Consider the following 16,688-nt stretch of genomic DNA (forward strand, 5'->3'; position numbering starts at 1 on the left):
TAGCAACAGTGCGGGCACATTTTGTTTTATTTGCGAGTAGATCGTGTCACAACATGCATTATTTGTTCATTGTTACATCAAATTGTGTTACTAATAGTCCTTATTACTAAAAAATTTCACTGTTTGTATTACTTTATATGAAAACTGTTCCCCTAGATAGAACGGCAGATCTTTACAAGTGGTGGTCAGCAAACGCAAAACAGTATCCAAGTCTGACTGAATTTGCTAAGATTTATCTATCGTCTCCAAGCAGTAGTTTTTTTAAACTCTTTCCACCCTGTGGGCACTAAGAAGGCCTCTTTTTGCAAGCCCATTATGGGTTCGACCAGGCCCACAATGGGGCTGCTGGGTGGTGAAGGACGGGGCCCGACATATACGAACGGACCACCCCCGAAAAACTCCTGGGGATTTTTCGACCCGTTCAGATTCGAACCCGGATCCCCCAGAGCGGTAGGCTGCCACCTTGACCGCTCGGCCATCCGGTCGCCTCCCAGCAGTAGTGTATATAGTGAGAGGCTATTTTCAGAAGCAGGTATAGTTTATGCGGAAAAGCGCAATCGTTTGCTATCAACAAATGCTGAAAAAATTGTTTTAATTAATCACAACTTACCACTGATAGATTTTAAGTATTAAATGTAAAATGTATTTGTGATTAAAAGTACTTTTTGAGTAATATGTGCGTTTTTTTTCATGATTTGGTATTCGGTATTCGGCCGAATAGTGTGCAACATTCGGTCGAATACCGAATATTAAAAAAAGTAGCCGAATAGGCCGAATACGAATAGTAGCCGAATATTCGTGGCATCTCTAATATATATATTGTTCTAGCAGAGCTGTATATGCCTACGTAGCATATATAATTAATTAAGCAATCTTATGCTTACTTCTAACAACACGAAAAGAGGCAATAAAGTACAACAAATTTAATTTTACACACTATTTGTATGATGTTAAATACTCCTTTAACAGAAATTCGATTATTTTTTTTCTTCTATATTTTCATTCATCCAGTTACATTCTTTCACAACTGACGATTTTCACTTAGCTTTACTTACAGTATTTTCTAAAATACATTTAAACAATTATCTTATAAAGTTAAAATTTTATATATTAAATATTTGAATTCCTAATCTGATTCATTAAAATTTTAGAGAAGGGAGGTATATAACGAGATACCCTAATTTAACTGGCTCTGGTTTTGTGTGTAATAGATAATTTGTATTTTTACTGTCTCATTTTATGTAAAATATTCTCAATTTTGTTCATATGCAATTATTTCACTGAAATATCTTCAAATACATTAAAATTGTTGAGCTCTTATTAGGCTTCATATAATGGAACATAATGGGATTTCTTCTTGACGCATGAAATATGGAGCGATTTATAATAGAATGGCTACGAATTCTGCTGCTTTAAACCTTTGTTTTGTTTTTACTAGTGTTGAAACGAATAGTATATTCGGCCTCAGGCCGAATACCGAATATTCGGCCAGGAGCGTGGCCGAATAGCCGAATATTCGGCCAAACTATTCGGCTCGATTAACGCACGTACGAAAATTGCGCGCGCAAACCGCATTATGGCAAGGACCCTGCTCTCTATTGGCCCGCTATCACTACGCCTCGCCAATCGCGTTAATTCTTGACAGTTGTAGCAGACAGATAAGAGCGTCATGGCAGTATGTGATATATGATGATATCAAATGTGGATAGCAATGAAATGACCTACACGTGTAAATAACGGAAAAAGAACAGAGAAGGACCGCGAAAATCTGAAAATAAATATGAAATTGTGTTGATAGCATAATCGAACAAGTCGAAGCAGCTTATTGGCGCGAAATTCGCAGCCGTCAATGCCAAACAATTGTTGTCATAGACTTCGGAAAGCTAAATGCTTGTAATAAAAGTCACTTAGCGTGCACGGGCGATAGCCTGGGGCCGTTCGGGCTACCAAGCTGTCTCGAATCTATGAAATCATAACTGTGACTTATACCTACGTCCTATCTGTCTCTTTTCTCCGTTGTCACCAGGCACGTATGAGTTACGTAATTGTAAAATTGGAAATCTAGACGGAAAAGTGACGAATCGAAGTATCGTGAGCGCGTATTATGATGTATGCATATGTGGACTAGAGCGATAGAAGAAAGAGAAAGTGAAGAGCGCTTAAAAAGAATAATAGGCAGGGACAGACCCTCAAATGTGCGACGATTCTCGAACGAATAGGTGTGTGCGTCTGCTGATCTTTGTAATTACAGTCGACCCCCCTATAACGTACGTTCCTATAACGACAATTCCTATAACGTACGTTCCTATAACGACAATTCCTATAACGTAGCGAAAAAATTGTAGCAACTTTCGTATAACGTACCTCCTATAACGTCGTTTCGCGACAAGATTGATAGAGTCTGGACCAATAGTGGATGAGCAGCCGAACTACTTTCCTCCGACCCTGCGCCACGCTACGGAGCGGCTAAATTGAGTTTGCTATCGTCTGTTTAGTATTATATATAAATTATATATAAATTAGGTACTGTACATATAATTATATATTAATTATTTATTGTAACTTTATTATAATTATATATATGCTTTCTGCCGCCTGGCAACACGCTACGGAGATTTTAGGCTAGTAAGTTGAGTTTATTGCAATGTTGCCACGTCTACCGAATTTTCGGTAGATCTACCGATTTTGGGACCGATCTACCGATTGAAGCACCAAATCTACCGAAAAGTTTACGATAATTCAAGAAAGAAATTTTTATTTTCAATGTATCTAAAAATTCTCAATAAAACATTTCTTTATACCTTCATTTCTTATATATTGTAAGAGACTTTATTGCAAAGATTCTGTCTCGTTTTGTTGAGAATATCTTATGTCTGCCCCATTCTTCAGCTAATGGAATAGAAAGAATATTTTCGTGAATAAATCTGTTAAACACGAAACACGGAAATAAACTGACTTGTGAGCTCTGAAACAATCACTGGCTGACTTCTTACTAAACAATTAATTGGATAAAATTACTGTTACGATTTTCCTGTAAAAGATAATTTAATTTCAAAAATAAGAAACAGTGTTAAAAACATACAAACGGAAGATATTGAATAATAATAATTATTATTAATATCCGAAAAATAAAAGATAATACTGTATTTTGTTAGAAAAATAAGACAAAATGTACCTACTTAATTAGTAAATTATTATTTTTTTACGTAAGTGTTCTGTGTTAGTTTTTGTTTTTTATTGTTTTATAGTGTATAATAAAATAAATGACGAAAAAGAATGTTATTGTTTATGTGCAACCTCCTTTCTGCCACAAAAAGTCGATTTACCGAAAAATTACCGAAATCTACCGAAAATTGCCTAATGAATCTACCGATGGCAAGCAAATCGGCGTGGCAACGCTGGTTTATTGTCGTCTGCACAGTATGTAAATTAGGTACCGTAAGTCTAATACAGCACTAATTTTATACATTTCTTGTGAAAGAAACACTTCTTATTCAACGTCCATAAAAATTATTTATATTAATGATGTCTCCAAAGGTCAAGTTATTTTTCCGCCAAAAATTCGTTATCAGAAATTGCGGCCGTCGTTTCGCGTGCTGTTCCGCGATGAAAACCAGCTTTAAGCAACGGCGTAGTCGAACGGTGTAAGTAATCCTACAATTTTTTGTTTATAGCATAGTTTATACAGATTATTCCCAAAAAATTATACGTGTTTTGGAAATGTTGAGTGGAATTAGTCTAGAATCGGTTAATTTTATAGAAGAAAACCTTTCGAACAGCCTTAGTCCGTAAAGTTCCCAACTATCGGGCTGCGATTGGCTCATTCCTACAACGTAATTTTCGGTTAGCGTGGAACGTATCTAAGCGTTATAGGGGGGTCTACTGTATAAATTGCGAATACATGTGACTAATATTATTTTCTTTTTTATTTTGTGCATGTTATAAGTTATAAATAAATATAAACAAACAACACTAACCCGATAACATTAAATTTAAATACCAAAATGATTAATTTACTGTGTTTTTGTTATTTCTTACTCCTGTTTTTAGGTATTCGGTATTCGGCCGAATAGTGATTAAATATTCGGTATTCGGCCGAATAGCGAAAAATAAGCCGAATAGGCCGAATACCGAATAGTAACCGAATATTCGTTACATCACTAGTTTTTACATCTCACGTCATACGTCCAGGAACGGCCCTGTACGAAAGTACGATGTGAGATGTAAAAAAAGCTAAAAATTCGATTTCTCTTTATATAAACTTATGTAATTATGGGTATTAAAAGTTAATATCAAACGTAACTATTATTTAGTTTTTTATGATTTGTTTTACTTAGGTTAAAAGTCAGTAACATCACCTTTTATGTTTTTATTTCTCGAACAGGTTCTTGAAGAAGCTACCGTGAATACATTAAGAAACTGGTTTGTTTTTTCTAGTTGATTTCATTGAAAGACCTTGATTTTGTGGACTTATATAGAAATGACACACCAAAACAACAAGCTTGTATTTTACATTCAGGTTTGTAACTTATTAGTTATTTTATCATATTACTTTGAATGTTGCAATTTTCATAGAAAATTTCAAAATTTATATATAATATACATATATTTTCTAGAATAAGTTTTGTAGTTTTACTGGAAACTTAGGCAAAGATAAATGAACAATTAAATTTGCGTCTGTTAAATTAAACAACCTATATAATCGAAAATGGATTTCATTAATTTGATCGGTAAGAATTTGAAATTTTCCTATTATGTCTAAACGTCAGAGTCTTAATAGAATATATTTTATTAAGATATTAACTATATTTTGTAATATATGTGTAGGTATATTTATATTTCATCAATTTGTGCAAGTATCAGCTGATTCATCTATCATTGATAAATGTAGAGATGTTGTATTTACATGTAACTGTGGAAATCCAGGATATTCATTTCAGGCAGCTTTTAAGCAGTAAGTGCCGTTATTAAATAACGTGAATATGTAATTATAATTATCAATATTAATTTTATAGATATATTCTATTATGTATATCCTGAATATATATTAAGATTGCATAGAACTTATTTTTCGAAATTACAAAAACACCCGGTAATCCGAAATTTTCGATAATCTAACAATTCTGGTGTCGCAAGTGCCGGATTAACGAACGCCTAGTGTATAAGGACATAATTAATTCTTTAATCAATTATATTACATTTTAGTTGTTTATTTTATATAAAAGATGTCATTACTGGATTCCGAGAGAAGAGGCATGTACAAAATTTCAACATTGTTTAGAATGTGATCCAGGTAGCAATACCTGTGCCACTTGCCCGCCAAATCGTTATGGAAGATATTGCACTGGAAGTAAGAAATACTTTAATTTCATTTATAATAGATATAATATATATACCGTATTTATATATTTATAAATTTATAAAATCCGTGTTACATTACCCAGCCTATGACACTCGTCATTATATGGTATAAGCTAATATTTACTTTCATAAATATTTTAAACGCATCTAGTATTTCCATACAATATTTTTAAAATAAATATTTTATGTATTTCATAACATTTCATATACGTATGTAAAATATTTAAAGAAATCGCTTCCTATATATTAATTTTCTGTAATTTGGTATGACATCATAATACACGCCATTATAATTTTATTCACTTCCTTTTACTTGTATTTATCAACGAAATTTATACAGTGGTTTTATTTCCGGAAGCCACGTTCAACGAGAGCTCTGCATTCCGGACATTTTGTTTTGCCCCTCTTCATCGAATTTCTTAAAAGTTTTCCATTTAACAGTTTAACAATTAACAACTTGTGACGGAACTTCTTAAGAAATTGGACTGAAGGAGGACAAAAAATAGCCTAAATGCATATCTGTATATAAAAGATTACCTCTTTTTGAGTGTGATTACCGAAAAAAAGAAAAAAAACTACACAAGTTCATTGAATAATTCCATGAGAGATCTGGGATCAAGTTCTTTCTGGAAACGTGATTTACTCTCTGATATGTTTCGGTTGTAATATGTCGGATCTCAATTTTTAACATCTGGCTGCTTGCTCAGGACCTGGCCAAATATCATAAATCATAAGCATATGCATTATATATTATTAGTGTTCCTTTAATACAGGTGTTTGTACGCATACAGAAAGGCTCTGTAATAAAATCAAATTAAAGTCGCACAAAATTCAACAAAGCAAATTAAATTTTGTGGCCTGTGAAAAGTATAGGACTATAGACATATTTCAAAGTCATTCAAACGAATTAGACTTTGAAATATGTAGATGTCAAGGTTAAAATAATCGAAAAGGTATTGATCTATAAGAGAACTAAGCGATTGTTTAAAATTCTGACTACTAAGAGATACCAAATTGCTCCGAGAATTTACTTTATATAACTGTATTTGTTATAACAATTTATTTCTTGAAAGTTTGTAATTATTAACAAATTTGTAAATAATTTTATAATAAAAGAAAGAAAAATCTTACAATTTTCTGTATTTTATGTACAAAAAGAAATTTATTAACATATGTTTGTTTTTGTCTGTCTAAATTTATAGATAATATAAATTTAAATAGTTTTGCAATCTGGAAAAATTTGGTTTAGATTATATAATTTACATAATCCTTTAGTGTTTTGGTTACATTATATTTCGAATTACAGTATTTTATTATAATATTATTACTGAAGTATCTATTTTCCGGTAGTAATATGGAAAACTATTTTCATATTTGTAAAATTCATTTCAATTAAGAGAAGAATAATTAAGAGTTTCATAGTCTACAGACTATGAAACTCTTAATTATTCTTTTGCTTCAGATCCTTGAACCTCTAAAGTCTCTATTGAAAATAAGAAACTTGATTTCATAATTTGACACTATACCTCTGCGATACCACATGTAAGTTAACTGATGGTTGATCTTAATGAATATCATGCAATTTCAACCTCAAAAAACAAAATTATATAATAAAACATTACCATACCTATTCAGTATACTTTACTATAAGGTGGCAATTTCTATTTTGGTAATCTTAAACCTATGGCACTCGTCACCCAAAATTTTTTATTGTATTCTGGTTTTAAAAAGTAAAATTATAATGCACTCTTTTATTTAAGCCATATTTAAGGGGAAAATAGAAGTTTAAAAGAAATCATTTACAATTAAAACATTCAACAAGAATGCATGCAAACATGCCTATGGGAGACCGCAATTTTACATATAAAACGCGGGGAATTTTTTGAGTCTTTTTTTCTACAAAAGTTGCATTTTGTAAGCCGTAAAATATGATTCTAAAAACATTTGTTTCGAAATATATTTTATTAATTAAAACATTTTATTTTACAGCTTGTTCTTGCAAAAGCGGAGAAAGGTGCGATAAAGAAACAGGAGAATGCATATGTAAAAGTAGTAGTTGTGGTGGAGGTTTGTTGTTTAAATTAAAATTTGAAAAATTAGTCTATATATATTTTTAAATTTTTCTTATTCTATATTGAGAAGGCAATAAGTACTCTCCAGTAACCGAGTGGATAAAACCCCAAACACTGGTCGTGGATTCGCTCATGGCCCGTTGGCCATGAGCGAATCCACGACCAGTGTTTGGCCATGAGCGAATCCACGACCAGTGTTTGGACTGGCAACGTGCAGTTTTCTGGGTTTTCTTCACGTTAGTAACATTTAAATAGGGGACAGCTTTACATAAAAGTCTTTCCGGGATGCATCCTCGGCAGATCGCTCAGGTGCCGCGTTGCCGTAACCAAATAAACTAAACCAATTCTAATAATTTTTCTATAAATGCGATATTTAAGAGGACGTGCTTAACTACCAGGAAACCTGGATACCCCGCTTCTTCCTTGATTTCATCTCCCCTTAGTAACTCATAAACCCATTTCCCCAAACTTCTTTCACTGGTACTGCTTAAGATGTTCTAACGTTCAGCCAAATTAATGTACAGTACGTCAATTATTTCAAGGTACAAAGTAGAGCTCGAAGTCTTTTTCTGTGCCGATGTTTATTTTTCTGATTTATTATCATGGCGACATTGCTTCACTCAAAATTTCCTGTACCATAGTTGTAATATGTACTTTATTTACATTTTGAGTCTTACTGTCAAATCCGGTTCCACAATTCTTATGCCACAACTTTCAAGTTTCTTTTAGCAGAGCTTTACTTTTTAACCTGATTTCACCAGTTTTTTTTAATGGGATTACATAAAAACTATTATTCTCGCATCTTTATAGGAATTTTTATTTAAACAAATCTTATATGACGTTTTTCGTTAAGGTTAGCAACTTCGATTACATGCGCGGCCATCAATACAGATCACTTTTCAAATGTAAATAGTACACCAGTATTAATTAGTAGTCGTTGAGCATCCTCTCTTCCGGGAGGAGATCAAGGACTATTTTTTACTCGAATTAACTTTAACCTCCTACCGCAACAGTCTCTTCTTCCTATCGGACAAGCGGTTTGGTGGCATTCGAATATGAAAATTGCATAATACAAGATTACCGGCGTGAACAAAATATGTTTTATATGGTTTTCGAGGGCGCCGAGTTTAAATATTTGGTCTATTTTTAGCGAAATTTGATTAATTGGCAGATTACCATGTGATATTCGGCTGCGAATGAAACAGCTTATTAGAGCTAACATTAGAAAAAAATACAATATATTAAAGCATTTGAGATATCACATTTTCAATTTGTGTCTACTTGACCACTGAAACTGTACCATTTTGTACCGCGATAAACATGACAACGGTAGTCTAAAATAACCAAACTCTTCGTATGGTTTTCGTCTTAATGTTTGTTATATTATACTATTTGGTTTATATAACTACAAAAGTTCTTACGTAAGGTTTATCACACCGAGTGACCAATCTAACACATTTTAAATTAAAAATTTTTTATTATTCTACTGTATACAATTTAAAGAATGTTTAAAATGTGTTAGATTGGTCACTGGGTGTGATAAGCCTTTACGTAAGATAACTTTTTTAGTTATATAAATTAAATACTGTAATGTAATACAATAGAAGGGTTAAAGTACGAAATAAGCTAATAATCTTAATATTTGTTCTTATTTTTTTCTGGGATTACCTGCTAGTGTATATATTACAAGCAAGAAAATAAAATGGAATTTCGAAAATGCTTTATTAATTAAAACATTAACAATACTCGTATGTAGGTACAAAATTTAAAGTAAGAAGTAACGACATCTTCGTCGATAACTTACAAAATAGCCTATCCAGTTAAAAGTTAAGACTCAATTATTAAAAAAAAATAACATTTCTACTGATTTAGCTGTTGCTGTTTTTTAAAGCAATTTTTATAGTAAATTAAAAAATATATATATATGTAAAGGTGTGATTGGCCCTCCAAAGCCGGAGGCGCTTGAAACAAAAGGAGTGACGTGGAACAATAGAAAATAAGGTCAGAAGCTTCTGAAAAGTCAGAAAGAACGGACCACGTGCAAGACCTCGGATATAGTAGGACAAGACAAAGGAACTTCATATAGTTAACGATATTTCCTTCTCGAACTTACATAAAATATTTACAAGTATATATATTGAAAAAACACAAATACTTTTTCGTTTGAACTCTTATATGATAATTAAACTCATCAAACAAAACAACTTATAAAAGCTAGAAGAAAAAATATTTTATTTCCTATAAACAGGTCTATTAATGGAAGTATGAAACGAAATATAAAATAATGATTAAAACAGAATAGTTAGCATCTTATACGAAAAAAGATAAAATAAATTCTTTAATTTTTATACTTTATATACCAAATATTATAGACTAAATAATAAACGTATGAGAACATCTTCACGAAACTCTCCCATTAAATTAAAACCGAAAAAAATTCCAAAAAGATTAATTTTTAAGCTGTAGTCTCAACTGATATATATATATGTTCTTCCGATAATATGATACAATATTATTTTTAATTTTTTACTTTGTTTTTATATTAATTTAATAATTCAATATCAAATGGTATAAAAGAAGATTTATCATTTATGCAATTAGTTTACTTATAATTGTACTGTATATTTAAACTAATTTTACAATTAAAAATAATTTAAAATATAACTATATTGATCTACAAATTAATTATATTTATACTTAGATATAGTTTACATACAGGTATTTATATTTTAAATATGCTTTTCAAAAAAATATAGTTGCAAGTGTAGCAACAACAGAAGATAAGTTTTGCCCTCGGATAGAAATTCTTCGTGGTAAAACAGAATATGTAATATCTGGAACAAGTGGGCAAGTATATATAATTTATTAGTACAATAGAATATTTGTTCATTACGTTGAATCTGAAATTTATCCTTCAATATAATATCTTTCGGGATGAAGAACAAAGTCTCAATCCAAACTATGCATATTTTCAGTTATTGCAAAATGACACTAATTAGTTTCTATGAAGTTGCATCTCGGTATTTATCTCGTGGACGAGACTCAGTATGTTTCTGTTAGATAATCTGTTACTTGATTTAGAGATTGAATTCAGATTTCATTCATTATGATGATTATGGATGTGGCAAAAGATGCCACAGTGGATAACAAAATCTATTGCAACATCTTTTGTCAACATCTGTCTTGTCTTCAACACATGGATACTAATTTGTTCACGAAACTTTTGAAATTTTCAGATTATTATATAGCTATGAGTATATAAGGAATTAGCATTTGCATCTAATTACTTGAAAATACTATATAATTTTTATAATGTAGTCTATTATAAATATAATATACTTTAAATTAAGCACAAAATTGCTATGGAAAACATATCACACAGGAGCATTTTTTTAATGGAAAAAGTAGGCTTTATTTTCAAATTTTTTAAGATGAATAAAAGACGTAAATTGCTTCACTGTACGTTTATCATAAGATTGTACGGTACAGTCACTGTACCGTATGACAATCAGCCTACCTGGTAAACGTAATTTGAAGCATTTTACGTCTTTTATTCATCTAAAAAAATAGAAAATAAAGCCTACTTTTTCCATCAAAACAGGCGTTCCAATGTGATAAGTTTTCCACAGCAATTCTGTGCTTAATTGTAAGAATATAAGAGAGAACAAGAACCAATCAAGTATTAAATATATTTATTTTTTTAAATAACATAACTTAAACTATTATGTTACTTTTAGATAATATGAAAAAACTTCTGAATTTTAAATTATTTGTTATTGAAATTAAATATTGAATAAGTAAAAGATTTTATTTATTTGTATGCAAAAAAATATAAAACGAAATGATTTACTATTCTGTTAATTATATACAGGTACTTCTCGACTTATGTAATGCGCGACTCGTATAAACTGGGATTTATGGAAAAACTTTTCTCGTATAAACATATTATGAAAATTAATAAAAATTATTAAAAAAATCATTCACGTAAGTCGGAGAATACCTGATTTTAATACTGTATAGGTACAGTACAGTATATGCCTATAAAAATTCGAATTTTTTATATTTAATTTAAAAAATTTTTAAATTTTATAAATTTTTCTAGACAAACTCCAGTGGGATCTTTTCCATCAAATACAATAATTCGATATTCTTGTAATTCATTTTATGAATTAGAGGGAAGTTCTCAAAGATTATGTAAATCGGATGGTCAATGGAGTGGAATAGATCCAAGATGCAAACCAGGTTTGTTTTATACTTTATATATTAACTGGATCCAGAATTATAATACCTAATTAGCTCTGATTACCATTTTTTCGTGCACATAAGAGCATAGATAGGGCAAAATCGGCACTGTATTCCGCAAAGTACTTTAAAAAAGCTCTATTTTTAAAAACTCTTTTATGAATTTTATTTTTATTTTGGCTTTTTCATTTTTAATAATGGTATCGGTACATTTGCATTTAATTTACATTGACACAGTAGTGTAGTGCTTTTATAAGCAAAAACAACTTGCCACACATAAGAGCATGCTCTTATTTGCGCGAAATACGGTAAGTATTGATATTAGTAAATGTTTTTTTAAAGGGAAAAATATTTTCATTTCGACTGATAATCTGAAATCATCTTCAGTAGTGATTGTATTACCAGTAATGCAATCTCTACCGAATAAAGTAATTACAGTTAAATTGGTTTGCCGATTTACCTGTAATCAGTTAAAAATACATGGGTAATTTTCCGGTAATTTGATACGTTATACAAGTACAGTACATTCCGTAAAAATAGGTAGATGTGTAATAATTTTTAAAATTTTTAATTTAGTAAAAATAATGTTTGACATTTGTTTTGTGTTAACTACAATTCAAAAAACAATCAGGATTACCTTAAAAGATAAGGCCAGCAAAGATGGAAAGAGAAGTAAAGGCGTCTTAAAACATTTGTTTTAAAGATGTCTCAGCTGGTCTCAACAAAAAAGTATAACACAAATAACATAAAATAAAACATGATAGGAATAAAATAAATATAAAAAATTTATTTTGAAAATTGATGCAACTAGCTCCATTCTCCAATTATGCGTTTTTTGCCCATCAATGATCGAATCCATAACACCACTGAAGCCTTTGACGTTGGTCGTGGGTTCGTACCTGACTAACGGGTTGTCTTCATGAACTTTCTGGGATTTTTTTTCGTATCTAGCATCTGAATAAGGGACAGTTTCCCATAGAAAGTCTTCTTGAGAGGCACATTCTCTTGACAAATCGCCCATGTGTTGTGTTGTCTCATCTAAACAATCCAAATCCAAATTATAATTCTTATATTTTTACAATATTTATTTTCTTGATTATATTTTTATTGATAAAATGATATTTTTACAGAATGTGGTATTTCAGCTGATAAAGTACCATCTATCATAAATGGTACAAAGGCAAGTTTAGGAGAATGGCCTTGGCAAGTAGCACTCGCTTACACTGGATCGGCTTTTATATTTTGTGGAGGAACATTACTTTCAGAAAAATGGATAGTAACTGCAGCACATTGCGTAACAAAATCTAATACTACATCTGCCCAACCTAACTCCGCTTTTAAAGTATTTTTTGGCAAGCTTTATCGTCATACGTCTGGCCATACAGTTCAAGAAAGAGATGTAAGTTATCAAATAAAATATCTGGTTTAATATTATAAATTGTCTGAATTTATTTAAATTTTTAAAATTAATTTAAAATAGTTTTAAAGAAAAAGATTCACTAGAAAACAGCAAAAAGCACAAATTTTAAAGATTAAATAAACATTAATTATTTCTTATGATTAATAACAATGAAAACACTTGCCGAATATTCAAAATAATAACCTAGTTTTTATTAGTATAATTCTTGAAGATGAATTTTCATATTAAAAAAATCCTAAAGAATTATAAATAGAAAAATTTCCTCTTTTTTTTAGGTTGAAAGATTAATAATTCATGAAAGTTTTAACGCCGTTACACTTGACAGTGATATAGCTCTAATGGAAGTGAAGCCGTTAATATTAACCCAATTTGTTCGGCCTGTTTGTTTAACAACAAATGGCATCAGTCAAAGAAATCTTGAATATGAAAGAATAGGAATAGTAAGTGATTATTTAAATTAAATATGTTATATTATGTTAATTTTGATTGAAATAAAAGTAATAAGGAAGATAAAGAATTCAGTTTTACATATTGTATTTTTGCATTTATGTGTTTTATAACAAAGAGATCCATTTATAAAAATATACAATAATATACACGAGATGAAACTTAATTCATTAACTATTAGAGTCAATTAGAGGCAGATAAGGTACCAACAATCGAATATAATAAAGCAATTTTAAAATTAACCCAATGACGGATCTTATTTGAAAGAAAGCCTAAAAAAATTATTTTCATTTTTCAGGTAACCGGTTGGGGCAAGGACGAAAAAGGAAAAAATTCTGATATCCTTAAAGTCACAAATTTAACTGTAATATCTAGAAGAAGTTGTAGAGAATCTAATAATTTGGAAATAACAGAAAATATGTTTTGTGCCGGTACACCAGGCGATAGACCTACGACAGATGCATGTACCGGTGACAGTGGTGGACCAATGGTATTTCCAGTACAAAGTGAAGGAAGAATGAGATGGTATTTAGAAGGTATTATTAGTTGGGGAGCTTCAGAAGGATGTGCAACACCAAATAGGTTTAGTGGTTTTACAAAGGTTTCTCAGTTTATAGATTGGATTCATTTATATATAACGGAATGAATCCTTTAATAATAAAAAATAAAAAGTCATTTCATAGACATTTATTTATTTATTAATAAACAAATAACTTCTGAAATGGTCTACTGTGTATAAACCAATTATAAAAAAATAAAGAACTCTCGGATGGAAAAAATCTGGAAAGATCAGACAGGGTCAAAAGAANGTCAAAGAAATCTTGAATATGAAAGAATAGGAATAGTAAGTGATTATTTAAATTAAATATGTTATATTATGTTAATTTTGATTGAAATAAAAGTAATAAGGAAGATAAAGAATTCAGTTTTACATATTGTATTTTTGCATTTATGTGTTTTATAACAAAGAGATCCATTTATAAAAATATACAATAATATACACGAGATGAAACTTAATTCATTAACTATTAGAGTCAATTAGAGGCAGATAAGGTACCAACAATCGAATATAATAAAGCAATTCTAAAATTAACCCAATGACGGATCTTATTTGAAAGAAAGCCTAAAAAAATTATTTTCATTTTTCAGGTAACCGGTTGGGGCAAGGACGAAAAAGGAAAAAATTCTGATATCCTTAAAGTCACAAATTTAACTGTAATATCTAGAAGAAGTTGTAGAGAATCTAATAATTTGGAAATAACAGAAAATATGTTTTGTGCCGGTACACCAGGCGATAGACCTACGACAGATGCATGTACCGGTGACAGTGGTGGACCAATGGTATTTCCAGTACAAAGTGAAGGAAGAATGAGATGGTATTTAGAAGGTATTATTAGTTGGGGAGCTTCAGAAGGATGTGCAACACCAAATAGGTTTAGTGGTTTTACAAAGGTTTCTCAGTTTATAGATTGGATTCATTTATATATAACGGAATGAATCCTTTAATAATAAAAAATAAAAAGTCATTTCATAGACATTTATTTATTTATTAATAAACAAATAACTTCTGAAATGGTCTACTGTGTATAAACCAATTATAAAAAAATAAAGAACTCTCGGATGGAAAAAATCTGGAAAGATCAGACAGGGTCAAAAGATTTTTTTTTAATATTTATGTACTATCATAGATAAAAATAGTTACTAAACTTTTGCTATTACTAACTTTTTTATTCATCGTAATAATAAACAGATCATCCTATTTCTAATATTAATTTTCGTATTAGGAAGCCCGATATAATTAATATTAACTCGCTTAAAATTAAAATTTAAATAAATATTTAAAAAGCAGACAAATTTATAAAAAGAAAATCAAACTTAAATTTATTTTAATTTATCTTTTGTGTGAAACAACGCTAAAACAATTTCTATAGACATGTCGCAAAAGAAAAGAGAGTTGCAATTAATTAGAAAAATTGTAATTAAGGATTTAAAAATGCAAGCAAAATAAATAAATAAAACTTATTATAAAAACTAAATAAATTAAACCTAAAAATTAAGATGAGATTTAATATACGATCATTTAAATTAGTCTTTACTTTTCGTACATTCTGTAAGCAATAAAATATAAAGAAATACTATATTAAGGTACGGTATTTTATCAACTGATCCTTAATATATAAGTATCCTTCATATAACACGGTAGTTCCGAAAAAGTGCCATGTTATGCGAATACGTGCTATACGACACAAATAATTAATACAAAACACGGGGTTAGGTTCCAAAAGTTAACAAAAGTGTACTTTTCTTTTCTCTCACTAATAAAAATACGTTTATTAAAGCAATCAATAATTAACTTGTAGGCAATAGTCGTTCGGCGCTACAATCCTTTGTCTAGTCCAGTGTTTCTCAACCTCTAACGAATCGTCGCTCCCTTCAACGTAGTATCGCCCCCTTCAATATAACCGTTACGTAGTATCGCCCCCTTTACTATAAATTCCGATGCCGAGGGCCAAGGCTAACGCCAAATTCGTACTGCATTGAATAGACTATTGACTAGTATAATGTTATTTGTTTAATTATTGTACGATATAACGAATAAAATATCTAATTATTCTAAATATAATGTTTTACTATATCGCCCAGAAAATTGTTTTTCGCCCCCCAAAATATAAATTGTTGCTAATCGCCCCCTGAACATGGAAAAACGCCCACATGGGGGCGATATCGCCCCCGTTGAGAAACACTGGTCTAGTCGAATAATCGAGTAGTAGAGCTCTTGTCGTACACACCTGAACTGCCTCGCGGCAGGTCGAAAAAGCGCGGGAATCTGTCAAGTTCTGACGTCATCCTGTCGAGGCCCTCTGGTGGCGACTGTAGGCCTCAGTACTCCCCCGCGAGTGTTAACGATACTTCAGGTTAAAGCGTACCCGTCGTCCGGAGCGGGTTGTGACTGGTGGTTGGGTCGCCTCGAGGCCTGTTGGTGGTGGGGGTTCCTTTTCCGTGCCGGTTGGGACAGAAGTTGTAGGGTCGGCGACAAAAGCTGGTTTGAGGCGGTCGATGGTAACTGTCACCTCCTTCCGTAAACGAATCAAAAGACGAGATAAGATTAACTAGAACATTTATTAGCTTACATACATCCGACTTGG

General features: G+C 31.0%; 1 protein-coding gene across 1 annotated transcript in view; it reads left to right on the forward strand.

The window, feature by feature from the left end:
- Nucleotides 1-4,171: 4,171 nt before the first annotated feature.
- Nucleotides 4,172-16,688, forward strand: part of LOC111614703 (limulus clotting factor C-like) — a 32,051-nt gene continuing 19,534 nt past the window's right edge. The window contains exons 1-12 of the mRNA XM_023356072.1: nucleotides 4,172-4,298; nucleotides 4,385-4,519; nucleotides 4,617-4,730; nucleotides 4,828-4,954; nucleotides 5,226-5,350; nucleotides 7,351-7,428; nucleotides 10,190-10,280; nucleotides 11,536-11,675; nucleotides 12,806-13,074; nucleotides 13,371-13,535; nucleotides 13,841-14,185; nucleotides 14,692-14,975. Of these exons, the coding sequence (XP_023211840.1) occupies nucleotides 4,709-4,730; nucleotides 4,828-4,954; nucleotides 5,226-5,350; nucleotides 7,351-7,428; nucleotides 10,190-10,280; nucleotides 11,536-11,675; nucleotides 12,806-13,074; nucleotides 13,371-13,535; nucleotides 13,841-14,185; nucleotides 14,692-14,975 (1,646 nt within the window). The 5' untranslated portion in view covers nucleotides 4,172-4,298; nucleotides 4,385-4,519; nucleotides 4,617-4,708. The remainder of the gene's footprint in view (nucleotides 4,299-4,384; nucleotides 4,520-4,616; nucleotides 4,731-4,827; nucleotides 4,955-5,225; nucleotides 5,351-7,350; nucleotides 7,429-10,189; nucleotides 10,281-11,535; nucleotides 11,676-12,805; nucleotides 13,075-13,370; nucleotides 13,536-13,840; nucleotides 14,186-14,691; nucleotides 14,976-16,688) is intronic.

Source organism: Centruroides sculpturatus, unplaced genomic scaffold (assembly GCF_000671375.1).
Source record: "Centruroides sculpturatus isolate CEXI.00-Female unplaced genomic scaffold, Cexi_2.0 scaffold81, whole genome shotgun sequence".
NCBI lineage: Eukaryota > Metazoa > Arthropoda > Arachnida > Scorpiones > Buthidae > Centruroides > Centruroides sculpturatus.